The 13301-nt window shown below is 44.4% G+C and overlaps 1 protein-coding gene and 1 long non-coding RNA gene across 4 annotated transcripts in view; one reads left to right on the top strand and one right to left on the bottom strand.

Annotated features, from left to right (window-relative positions):
* LOC307205152 overlaps positions 1 to 13301 on the top strand; it is a 153840-nt gene that overhangs the window by 37365 nt on the left and 103174 nt on the right. The window lies entirely within an intron of this gene.
* Positions 1 to 13301, bottom strand: part of TANGO2 (transport and golgi organization 2 homolog) — a gene marked incomplete at its 5' end in the record, with an annotated part of 105670 nt that overhangs the window by 60778 nt on the left and 31591 nt on the right. For all 3 annotated transcript variants that reach the window (XM_079957057.1, XM_079957059.1, XM_079957058.1), the window contains one exon: positions 8247 to 8369. In XM_079957057.1, the coding sequence (XP_079813183.1) occupies positions 8247 to 8369 (123 nt within the window). The remainder of the gene's footprint in view (positions 1 to 8246; positions 8370 to 13301) is intronic.

Below are 13301 nucleotides of genomic sequence, written 5' to 3'. Positions count from 1 at the left end.
ACTACTAAAGCAAAGAAGGATGCTTTGGGTATTTGCTTTTGGAGTTCATTCTAATGCCCACTGGAAGAGCAGTCAGCTTCTCACCGTTATTGATGGAGCAGATCTAAAAAGTTCAGGAAGCCACAAGCCACTCCTTTGAATAAAGGCACAAAATATAATAAAAAGTCCTTACAATCTCATTTAAAGAGTTTTCAGAAGTCTCTCTCTCTCTCCCGTGTGTGTGTGTGTGTGTGTGTGTGTGTAGTCTACCACCAAAATCTCACAGCCCATCCACAGTGATTTTGCCTTGTATAAATATATACAGATAAGCCTCAAGCATAATGGAAATATGTATCATGTTGCTCAATATTAGCAGTTAATCAGAACCAACCATCAAGGTCTTCTAAATATATTATGCACAAACAGATACAGCTTTGGCTTGTAGTTAGGGAACTGTTCTTAGCTATCAACATAATTCAGTGTGCCAGGAACGGCAGCAGCCTGATGACAGAAAGTTTTCATAATGTGCCATGATGAGCATGTAGCTCATGGATTTACTTCCTGTGTATCATCTCCCAATCTAGCCACAGCCATGCAAAGGCACCCATAGCCCAGTCTTAGGAACACCCATGACCATAACTAGCAACTCACCTTCTGGTCTTTCTTCCCCAAATGGTTATCAGTCCTTGCTTGGAGCTGATGGCCAGGCCTATCAGAACTACAGAAGCTCCTACCAAGATGGAGGACTGGCCCTATCATTGGGCAAATTGGAACAGCCACCACATTCAACAGATGTGTGTGTTGGGTGGTGGTGGCGGCTGTACCAACAGCTCTCTCCCTCCTCCACAAGGTCATTCTTTTTAAGTCTCCCCAACACAGACAGATCAGGCACCAAAAGTACTTACTTATAGGTAGATGCAGCCAAAAAAGCGGGGAAGAGTGTGTAAACCCAGTCTCTGCCCCACCTCAGTTATTTGGGTTTGGGGAGTTTGTATCTAAAAGGTAAAAGGTAAAGGACCCCTGGACAGTTAAGTCCAGTCAAAGGTGACTATGGGGTTGCGGCACTCGTTTCAGGCCAAGGGAGCCGGCGTTTGTCCACAGACAGCTTTCCAGGTCATGTGGCCGCTGGAGTGGTACCTATTTATCTACTTGAACTTTGACGTACTTTCGAACTGCTAGGTTGGCAGAAGCTGGGACAGAGCAACTGGAGCCCACCCTGTCGTGGGGATTCAAACCGCCGACCTTCCGATCGGCAAGCCCAAGAGGCTCAGTGGTTTAGACCACAGCACCACCCACGTCAGAGTCTGCTCCTTGGAAATGGCAGCATGGATTTTGCAATGCCAAAAACCAGTGGTGTAATACAAGCGTTGGGAACTGCATCTGACAACAATAAGAAAAAAGTTCCTCACCCATCTTGCAAAGGTAACATAGTCTCTCGTCCTCCCTAGGAAATTTACTTTAATTAGCACCACCCATGTCCCAGTTTGTATCTAAGGTCCTTTGGGAAGAGAAGGCAGACTGCAAAGTAATGAGGATTCTGTTTGCTCCATCTACTGATATGAAATTAAAAGGAGGGATAGGGAGCCTGCAGTCTTCCTGTTGGATTAGTTTTCATCTTTCCCTCACTATTGACCATGCTGGCTGGGGCTGATGGAAGTTGGGAGTCCAACAGCCTCTGGTGGGTCTCAAGTTTCCCACCCCACCCCTTTTAAAGCCAATTCTGTGAATGTTCAGGGGGTATTATGCACCTTTTGCTGCTCTCACTTAGGTAGCAAAGTGTCTCAAGTCAGCTCTGTAAAGGTGGGAGGACTGCTTGGCTGAAAACCAGAGCACCATTCATGTAATTGGAGAAGTGGATAGCAGTTATTGCCCACTCCCAGTTTTACGACCAAGTGGTAACATTCATTTTTATTTTTCATTTAAATATGCAATATTTTATCCTGTGTAGGAAGGTTTCAGGATTGCAATTTTCCTGAAAGACACAGTAGGTTGTATCCAGATTACATTATCTGAAATGAATGGGACAAGTTAGGAATGACTGGGTCTTTCTCTGTGCCATGAATTTAAAACTCTACTATGCCACTAAAAATTGTTGCTTCCCTCCAAGTGTCCTGGGAACTTGAGCTTGTTAAGGGTCCTGTTGGGAGACCCCCTATTCCCCTCACAGAGTGGTTAATCAGACAATCCCTCTTCCCAGGGAACTATGGGAATTCTAGTTCCACAAGGGGAATAGGGGTGTCCTAACAACTCTCAGCATCTAAAGGGGATAAAATGGTATAGCGGTGCTTTAAATATAATGGTGTGGATGTGGCCCAAGGGATTTCAATGGGGACTAACTTAAGTCTTTCTCCAACACAATGTTCCAATGGAACACACTGGCTGGGTGCTAAATGAGAGGAAAAATCCTTCTTTCATCCACTTGAGCAATGAAGCATACATTAAAAAGGTATTCAGATTTAATGCAAGAAGTTAGTCAAGAAACACCAACATTTAAGGGTGACCTCTGAAGAAGTCTGCTTTCTTAAGCCAATTAGTTATAATATATTTGGTCATTATGAAGTAATTTTGATGATCTAGAAGGGACTATAAAAGCTGACATTAATTCATAGGAAGAGAGGGCTTTGGCTACAATGGCTACACACTTCTAATCAATGATCTAAACTAGTTTTATGTTCAGTGGAGTATCTTTAATCTCAATTACTGCTTGGTTTCATAATGCACACATCACAGACTCAAGGGCTACTGCAGTTTCGCATCCCCCAAGCATTACATCCAAAGGGAAATGTTTTTTTTTTTTGGGGGGGGGGGTTCTGACTGATATGAGTTTGTCTTTCACTATAGAGAAAGGGAGAAACCCGCCCACAGGCACTGCTCACGAGTGGTCATTATAGAATTAGCAAGATTTGTCCACCTATGTTTTGGTGGAATGGAAAACTGGAGAAAACTGCTTATGCAAGTGAAGCAAAATTCCAAGTACAGGCAACATGCACAAGATGTTTGCTGGTGCTTCAGACTGGCACTGAGATTTGCCAGGTTCATTAGAACACTTCAATATACAGTTGTACCTTGGAAGCTGAATGCCTCGCCAGTCGAACGTTTTGGCTCCCAAACGCCACAAACCCGGAAGTGAGTGTTCCGGTTTGCAAACGTTCTTTGCAACCTGAATGTCCGACGTGACTTCCACAGCTTCCGATTGGCTTCAGGACCTTCCTACAGCCAATCGGAAGTTGCGCCTTGGTTTCTGAACGTCTTGGAAGTCGAATGGACTTCCGGAATGGATTCCTTTTGACTTCTGAGATACTACTGTACAAGGCCACACCTACCTTTGCATACTGGTGGGCGGGCACCCTGCACCTCTTTGGAATCACCTGAAATTCCACTTGTTTATTATATGTAATGGCACGGTTCAGGCATCAGGGCCAAGTTGTTATGAATAAGCTTTATGCTTGCATGTTCCTTCTCCTTCCCTCCTTTCATCCAGTTCACTCGCTCATTTCCTGGACTGAGCAAACAACAGTTTGTGGCAATGGCCAAATCGGACGAACTTTGGTTTGAGCAACCCTGAATTAGAACCCCATTTCAAACCGTGGCTTCTAATACTGGTTCAAAAGCAAACAGGAGGTAAGTGAGCAAATTAAAGTAGGCAAGGGAAGGGAACCCATGAGCCTGAAGCTCAAAGACCACAGTCAAAACAGGACTGTTATATCTGCAGTGGGGCTGGGTTTAATTCCTGAATGTCTGCTAGCCACAATGCAACCTAGAAACTAAACTTCTTAAATTGGGTGTGTGAATGCAAGGTTCTAAATTCATACTTTATTAGAATACCTTACTTCTTTCTTTCAAAGTCTCCATATTGGAGAACAGCAGCAGAAGTGCTCTTCTCCAAATAAATTATACAAGACCCTAAAAATAGCTACATAACCTCAACTGTGTTAAGATTTATGTAACTTCTTAATGTGGGGGCAGAGAGAGATGGAAGCATGAGAAATCATTCCATTGAAGCAATTTCCTGTGATATAATTCAGTTCCATAAAAAGATTATGAGATTATGGCTCTGAAAGCTAAAACCTGTATTTACAAAAGTAGCAATTTGTATCTCAAAAATGAGATTTATAAATCTTTATATGTATGTGAGAGTGAGTGAGTGAGAGAGAGAGAGAGATGTGTGTTTAAATGGAAAACATTTATACACAATATGGAAGAAGTATATTGGAAAAACCTGGTTTTGGAGGAATCTCATGCCTAAACCCTAGCTACAAGACATAGCCAGCTGTCCACTACCACAAACTCCAGCTATCTGCATGGTCTCTCACTGCCCTGATTTTTGCCTTTTGGGTGGGGACTTTCTAATATTGCATTAGTATGAGATGCTGGCATGGTCATCATAGAAACACAGGAGGTTATCGTCAAAGAAACACAGGAAGTCAGACCACTGGTCTATGTAGCTCAGCAACACCTAAGGTGACTGGCAGTAGCACTCCAGAGTTTCCAACAGGGGTCTTTTCCAGCCCTACCTGGTTTGTCAGAGACTGAACCAGAGACCTTTGGCATGCAAAGGTTGTGTCCTACCACTGGGCCATATATATGGCCCTATGCCCAAATAAGATTCTGGCTCCAAAGGTTCAATCTCATAGCAGGTTAGTACTTGCATCTGATTTCTATCACACGCAGCCTCTATAGATCCTGACCATAGTAAATGGTCTTGCAAACCAGTGTGTTCTAAGATGATGTGCCAATACATTTTATCCCATAGGCTTCTTTTACAACTGAGCAGTAAGTGAAAGAAAAATGGTACTCTGTGCTCAGAGTCTATTTTTACAGGTGGTACACACTTTTTGTGTGCAAGTTTTAGATCTAGTGAATATGATGATAAACCCAGGTAGTATAAACAAACAAACAAACAAACAAACAAACAAACAAATAAAGAGATGTTCACGTTACACGTTATTTTGCAAACTGTATTATTCTGCCCCTTTGGTTTGTTCTCCCCCTGTGATTTATCATGCTGGTGTAGCCTTGACCAAGTTTCTTTCTATTCTGCAAATTCAGGATTTGCTTGTACATTTGTCGTTTTTCTTGCTGTCTGTTATTTAGTATTTATTATTCTCGTATGGTTCCCAAGTATTTCATCCTTCATTAATCTTACAAGTTTTGTTTACAATGCCAGTATCTTTTTTTTCTTTCCTATGTGCATGACAAATTGATGAAGGATGCTGCTCAATACTTTTATTTATTTATTTTAACAACAACAACAACAAAATGCAGCTTAACATTAAAATACTAAGGCAGTGGGCAAAAAGGGGGTGGTGGAAATAATGTTGTGGTTACTGCTGGGAGGTGGAGAGAATGGGGAGGAGACTGTGGCTCAATGGGGCAGGGCATCTAGCTCCTCCTCCTTTGTGGGAAAGGAAGCCAACACAGGCTAATTTAATTTCACATATATGCTCATGGGGTCTGAACTAGCGGTGACGGACTAGGAATGAGACCTTGGGTTTGTAGCAGATGTCGACCCAGTGTGTTGCAGCAATGGAAAAGGCAAAGTCCATGCTAGGGAGGATTATTAGGAAAGGAACCGGAAACGAAACTGCCAGTATCACAATACTGTTACACAGATCTATGGTGCCAAAGCATCTAGGATACTGTTGACAGTCCTGGTCACCGTCACCTCGAAAAGAATATTGTAGAGTCAGGAAAGTGTTAAGAAAGGGGCAATGCTCAAGAGGATGGAGCAATTCTGCTATGAGGAAAGATTACAGTGTTTGGGACTTTTTAGTTTAGGAAAAAAATTCAGGTAAGAGGGGATATGGAAATAGAGGGCTTTTAAAGAAGGTTAGACAAATTAATGGAAGGGAGGGTTCTATTGAAGGCTACTAGCCATGGGGGTGGCGCTGTGAGTTAAACCACAGAGCCTAGGACTTGCCGATCAGAAGGTTGGGGGTTCGAATCCCCGCGACGGGGTGAGCTCCCATTGCTCGGTCCCTGCTCCTGCCAACCTAGCAGTTCGAAAGAACGTCAAAGTGCAAGTAGATAAACAGGTACTGCTCCGGCAGGAAGGTAAACGGCATTTCCATGCGCAGCTCTGGCTCGCCAGAAGCAGCTTAGTCATGTTGGCCATGTGACCCAGAAGCTGTATGCCAGCTCCCTTGGCTAATAAAGCAAGATGAGTGCCGCAACCCCAGAGTCGGCCACGACTGGACCTAATGGTCAGGGGTCCTTTAAAGAAGGTTAGACAAATTAATGGAAGGAAGGGATCTACTGAAGGCTACTAATCATGGGGGCTATGCTCTGCCTCCACCATTAGAGGCAATAATGCTTCTGAATACTAGTTGCTGAAAAAACACAGGAAGGTTTCTTGGGTCCCGCTTGCGGGTTTCCCATAGGAATCTGGTTAGCCACTGTGAGAACAGGATGCTGGACTAGATGAGCCATTGGCCCAAACCAGCAGCTTTGCTTATGCAGGGAGGCAGCAGGATTGTGCCCACCCCCTCTAGGCCAGCTCCCCCTCTTGCATAAGACTTATGGGGAACAGTACAACAGGTCTGGCGCTGCGGGGGCAAATGAGGATCGGATGGTGACAAACGATCCTATGACAGGAGCCCTAAATGCATTGGGCTTTGCAGCCGCTACATGTGACATTTGGCATGTGAAGGCTCAGGAGTCATCAGGCAGAGGTGAGTGGGTGCAATCCTGCTGACCCACCGAGGCACTGAGCATATGCACGTTAAATTTGTGAAGAGGACTCTAGATCTACCTCCTAACTAGGTGTTAATGGAGAAATCCGAGGGCTCCCTTGGACAAAGAACAAGGACGCCAGCCAGGAATATCATATCAGAGCATATGACAGCAGCCAGTAACTTCGTCTTTATTGAAGACTGTCACGACAGGACTCCTACCTGCCACAAGGTGAAACAAGATGGAAGCCCCGTACAAAAGAGAACCCAAACTTTTATTAGCTGCTAATCCCCATGTTACACTCCCCCAAACTACATCACTAATACATTATGGTTACATCATGAAAGGAGAGGTCTGGTGGCAGTAATCTGAGCATCCTGGATCCTGCCCCATTCATCCCCTTGCCCTCCAAAACACCCATCAAGTGGAACAAAAGAGATATTTACATTTCCCTGTTTCCCAGCCAAGTTAATCACACCCTTTTGTCTTCATCTAGGTTTGTTATTTCTGGAATGGCTACCTCTCTGGCACTCAGGTATCAGGAAGCCAGGGATTATTACTCAGGCAGAGGGGCTGCTGAGTAGCTGAGCTCACATGTCTATACGAATTTATGAAGTTTTCCCAGTGAGCCAATACATAGATACATTTATTAGTGAAATGTTACATTTGGTATTGTGCAGCAGAGGCCCTTTGAATACAGTCATAGCTCGGGTTACAGACGCTTTGGGTTGTGTGATTGCGGGTTGCGCTCCGCGCCGAACCCAGAAGTACTGGAACGGGTTACTTCCGGGTTTCGGCACTTGCGCATGCACAGAAGTGCCGAATCGCGACCCGCACATGAGCAGACGTGGCGTTGCGGGTTGCGGACGTGCTTCCCACACAGATCACGTTCGCAACCTGAGCGTCCACTGTAAATAGGAAGAAACTGTGATGAAGTGTTTTGTGGGGACAAGTCACAAAAGTCACAAAAGTGATTGTGCTGATTTTGGTACTGGGATGCATGTGCATGTGCATGATATCTGCTGGAGGGGCAACCCCCCCAACCTATACAGTGGTACCTCGGGTTAAGTACTTAATTCATTCCGGAGGTCCGTTCTTAACCTGAAACTGTTCTTAACCTGAAGCACCACTTTAGCTAATGGGGCCTCCTGCTGCCGCCGCGCCGCCGGAGCCCAATTTCTGTTCTTATCCTGAAGCAAAGTTCTTAACCTAAAGCACTATTTCTGAGTTAGTCAAGTGTGTAACCTGAAGCGTATGTAACCTGAAGCGTATGTAACCCGAGGTACCACTGTACATAAATTCCTGCAACATAGGAAATATGAAAACAGGTGCAAACGACAATGTTCTGCTGATTCAATTCTACCTTTTCCTAGGTGCCAGGAAAAAAAAGGGAGAGGGGGAGGCGGATGGAGGGGGAGTTTTCTTTACGGCATTGGTTTTCCATTTAGGAGACAAATAGGAGGTTAGATTAAGGTCACAAACAGCACAGCAAAGCCAGCACAGCGAGCAATCCCATGAATAGTGTTACATATCCCAGCAGCTATGGCAGCAAAACATTTAGATAAGAGACTAATATAACCAGAGTTGAAAATTACCTGTATGCATTTTTGGAAACAGGTCGCGGGTCAAACTTAAAGAAGAGAATGCACATGAGTAACTGAGGGGGAGAAGTTGTGCTTCTTCCGGAGAGGGTCAGTGAAGGGTCATACTGCAGCAGCCTGCAAATGAAACATATGCAATGAAGGACCAATTCGACTTGGAAATTTACAAAGAGACAGCCCTCGGTTCTCAGCTGGAGTTCAGAGTTCCCACTGTTCTCATTAGCAGTGCTCCTTTCTGAAATTAAGAGGGCTGCGGAGGTGCATATCTTTTCCCCGTCTTAGTGACTCGTGTATAAAGCATGCCTCTGAAAAGACGGGTCTTTGGCACTGCCTAGGTTTAAAATGGGACGCAGGTGGCGCTGTGGGTTAAAGCCTCAACGCCTAGGACTTGCCGATTGAAAGGTCGGCAGTTCGAATCCCTGCGGCGGGGTGTGCTCCCGCTGCTCGGTCCCAGCGCCTGCCAACCTAGCAGTTCGAAAGCACCTCCGGGTGCAAGTAGATAAATAGGGACCGCTTACCAGTGGGAAGGTAAACGGCGTTTCCGTGTGCGGCTCTGGCTCGCCAGAGCAGCGATGTCACGCTGGCCACGTGACCCGAAAGTGTCTCCGGACAGCGCTGGCCCCTGGCCTCTTAAGTGAGATGGGCGCACAACCCCAGAGTCTGTCAAGACTGGCCCATACGGGCAGGGGTACCTTTACCTTTACCTTTAGGTTTAAAATGGGAATTTAAAGTTCAGAGGAGGAAAGCTTGCAGACGGTTACTATTTTGGGCTGGGATGCAATCCCATACAGGCAAATTCCAGTCACACAATTGTAGTTGACTGGGAGGTCTGGTGCAACAAACCTGCTCCCCCCCAAAAATTGGGCTTTTTAAAATAATTGAGGGCAGGGCAAAATGCACCCAGAGGTAAGGCTTGCTTTGGTGCAACACCATCTAACCTCCTTGCAAACCTATCAGAACAAATGTTCAATAGGCGTCCGCAATGTAGTGATACACCTAGAAGCAACTAGATTCAAAGGCTTGGTTTAGACCAGATTTCTCTAAGCTGGTGCCTTCTGGTTCTTTCCAAAAACAGTCATCATTCCTGGCCGTTGGCCATGCTGGCCGGGGCTAATGGGAGTCGCAAGCCCAAAGCACGGGGAAAGCACCAGAATTCTGGAAGGCTGGTTTAGTTAATCATCCAAGACGTATTTTGGAACGCACTCTTTTGTCCACTGGCATGTTCCAAATCCCTCCCCCTTTTCTAATTTTGTTCAAGCCATGGTTTACTTCCAAACCGAAACGGAAAACTCAGATCAAGCCACGGTTTCCAATTCTGCCCTAGAGAAAATGGATAGCTTGCCCGATTCAAGCGTCTTGACAAACTGCATCTCTTGAAACTACGAAGAATGGGAGCAAATCACCTTGTGCAAAGAGGAATGGGAGCCTGAGGTTCGTTCTGGCTCCTCCGAACCATGGAGGACCAGGCAGCTGTACCAGTTGGGAATGATGGGAGTTGTAGTCTAAAACCCCAGACTGTGGAATGCTCTCCCCAGAGAGGCTTGTCTGGCACCATCACTACATGTTTTTATACGCCAGGGTAAAACATTCCTCTTTACCCAGGCCTATGGCTATTAAATAATCTACAACCTGTGAAAGTGTGGGGGACTATTATGATGATGATTATTATTTTACTATTAGGCTGTCTGCCATTATGTTTTTTATTATGTTTCTTTCACTGATGTTCCGTAATGTGTTTTCTTAATGTTGTACAATGCCCAGGGATCTTCTGATAAAGAGCGGTATATAAATTGAATAAATAAACAAAACATCTGGAGGACATCAGGTTGATGAAACATAGGGGTATGTGAGAGCACAAGAGGAGGAGGCCATAGCTCAGTGGTAAGGGACACGCTTTGCATACAGACAAACTATATAGGTTCAACACCTGGCATTTCCATTTTAAGAGGATAAGATATAAGACAGTGGTTGCCAACGTGCCATCTGGAGGCCCAATGATGCCCTTGAGGTCTTCCTCACCTGTGAAGCTTCTGTGCCCCTCCCCCAATCTGTTACCTTTTTCTCCCTTGAGAAGCACACAGAATGGCCCAGGACTAATAATAATAATAATATCTTTATTGTCATTGTACAACCTGTGTACAATGAAATTAAACAAGCCTCACTCCCCACCCCCAACACTCAATCTCTTATCAAACAACATACCACCTTGCAAGTCAATTTCGCTATGCTATTTTCCATTCAACAGCCTAACAGCCCACGGACAGAAGCTATTTTTTAGCCTGTTGGTACGGCTGATTATACTTCTATATCTCCTGCCCGAGGGTAGAAGATTAAAGAGGTGATGGCCGGGGTGTGAGTCATCGCTGAGCATTTTTCTCACTCTCCTAAAGCAAAAATCCCAAGGGACAGCCCATGATATCATGTGCTGTATTCAATACCCTCTGTAGAGACTTTCTGTCCATGGCTGTCAGGCCAGCATACCACACTGTGATACAATATGAAAGGACACTTTCTATTGTGGACTGGTAAAAGGTTGTTGTTTAACATTATTCTTTCGCAAGACCCTGAGGAAATGGAGTCTCTGTTGGGCCTTTCTGACCACCTGAATTATGTGGAAAATGACTGTTGTTGGGGAAAAAATTGAAGATATGATATTGAGATGTACAAGTTTTGATGGACTTACTGAACGAAAGGTATTGTTCCTGTACTCAAGAGTCGATGCCAGGCCAAGACAGAAGGAAGAAGCCTCCGCCAAAGAAGAAGATTGGCAAAATAAACTTTTGAACTATGCAGGATAAATTAGATAACTTGAAACCCAAGAAAGGACTTCGAATTTTAAAAAGGGGGTAAATATTTAATGCATATCCTTTGAGCTTTGTGTACAGATTTTTACACTAGTATAACTTTTAAATGTCACTTGTATTAAGATGAAGAAGGTTTAAAATTGGATCATGAAGAATACTTATAAGGTTTTATGGACGTGCATGAATAAGTATTAAACAATCAAACCAAGAGGGGGAGGGGAGGGAAGTCAAGCAAAATTTACTTATGATTTTTTTTCTGTTTTTATTTTACTTCAATTTTTAATTTTTAATTTTAAAAAGATTGCTGTTATTATTTTTCATTCTTTTATGCTATTTTTGGAAAATCAATAAATTGTTATCAAAAAAAAAAAAAAGGAAAAAAGAGAAGCACACGGAATCAAAGAAGAAGAAGAGTTTGGATTTGATATCCTGCTTTATCACTACCCGAAGGAGTCCCAAAGCGGCTAACATTCTCCTTTCCCTTCCTCCCCCACAACAAACACTCTGTGAGATGAGTGGGGCTGAGACTTCAGAGAAGTGTGACTGGCCCAAGGTCACCCAGCAGCTGCATGTGGAGGAGCGGGGAATCGAACCCGGTTCCCCAGATTACGAGTCAACCGCTCTTAACCGCCACACCACACTGGCTCTCTAGGAGGAAGTTACTAGAGTGACACTCTATCTCACTTCCTCTTTCAGCTCTATGTGCTTGTCAAGGGTCAGATTCAATTTGACTTTTACCCAGATCCCTTGGTGTGTGTGTGTGGGGGGGGAGTATGTGTGCATATGTGTTTCTGCACTCTTTCTCTCACTTTCTTGAGGGGAGGGGGCAGTTTGATGAAAGGGAGGAGGGAAGTGAGGTGGTGGCATGCACAACACTTGCTCAAAAATCCAGATGTGTCCATGGGTATAAAAAGGTTGCCGACCCCTGCAATAAGGTGACGGGGAAGATCATCTCCCCAAGACCATGAAGAACTGCTGCTGCAAGGGCAAAGCAGACAAAATATGGGGCTTAATGGACAAATCGTCTGACCTGGTTTAAGGCAGAACGCTATTTGCTTCGTGTGCATTTCCTAACACAAAATCCCTACATTTGCAGCCTGCTTAAAGATTTCAGCCACATTTGGATGGCTCGAAAAACATTCTTTTACCTTTTCAAATATTTTCTAGAAAGTCCCACTTTGGGGACCGTGTCTGGTAATGAAACCGCAATGTAGCCTTACCCCCCCCCCCCGCACTGAAAACAGTGATTACAATGGCAGTAGCTGAACTCCCAAATGTTTCACTGCTACAGACAGCCTGCATGTATTAAGGGTTTTCCAGAATGTGGAGATGGCGGTACAGCAGAAAGGCAGATCAATACCTGAACTCTATAACGGCGCTGAATAATTAACTTAACCTTGCCCCAGTGAGTGATGACCAAGGGGTTTTTATTGAAAACAAATTAAATTATTTTTTATGAGCCCAGGAACATTGTTCAAGATAAAGTGATCTTTTCTCATTTCCACGCTACGCTCTGCTTCTAATTCAAGCCCTACATTTCACAGTACCTCGCCAAACCCTCCCACAATATCCCACATTCTTAATTCCAACAGAAGGAAGCCATTTTCTGCAGCATTTCACACTGGGTCCCCCCCTCCTTTTTTGCTCTTTACCACTAAAAACAGAGTTGCATGTGCAGTGTTCATATGAAATCTTAAAACTAATTCATGCCTGCCAAACCAGCAGCTTGCTGCTGTCAAGCCACAGATCACCTCAATACTGATAGAAGTCCACTACCCACGGTCAAGGTTCCATAATGTTCAATTGCCAAAAATTTGATTTTGTTCAACAATATTTACATACCGCTTAATCAAGAAAAACTTCTAAGGAGGTTTACATAAAACAAAACATTTGTTTGAAAAATGACAATACGGTCGTATCTTGGATCCCGAACGCCTTGTGAGTTGAACAGTTTGGCTCCCGAACGCGGCAAACCCAGAAGTGTGTGTTCCGGTTTGTGAATGTTCTTTGGAACCCGAATATCCGACGCAGCTTCTGATTGGCTGCAGGAGCTCCTGCAGCCAATCGGAAGCCGCACCTTGGTTTCCGAACGTTTTGGAAGTCGAACGGACTTCCGGAACAGATTCGGTTCGACTTCCGAGTTACCACTGTAAAACCAAACACTAAGAACAAAACATAAAAAATATATGAAGTCAGCTTCCCTCTGTCATACAGTGGTGTCTCGCAAGACGAAATTAATCCGTTC

The sequence above is a fragment of the Podarcis cretensis genome (assembly GCF_951804945.1).
Source record: "Podarcis cretensis genome assembly, chromosome: 16".
In the NCBI taxonomy this organism is placed as follows: Eukaryota; Metazoa; Chordata; class Lepidosauria; order Squamata; family Lacertidae; genus Podarcis; species Podarcis cretensis.
This window is presented reverse-complemented; position numbering and strand designations above follow the sequence as displayed.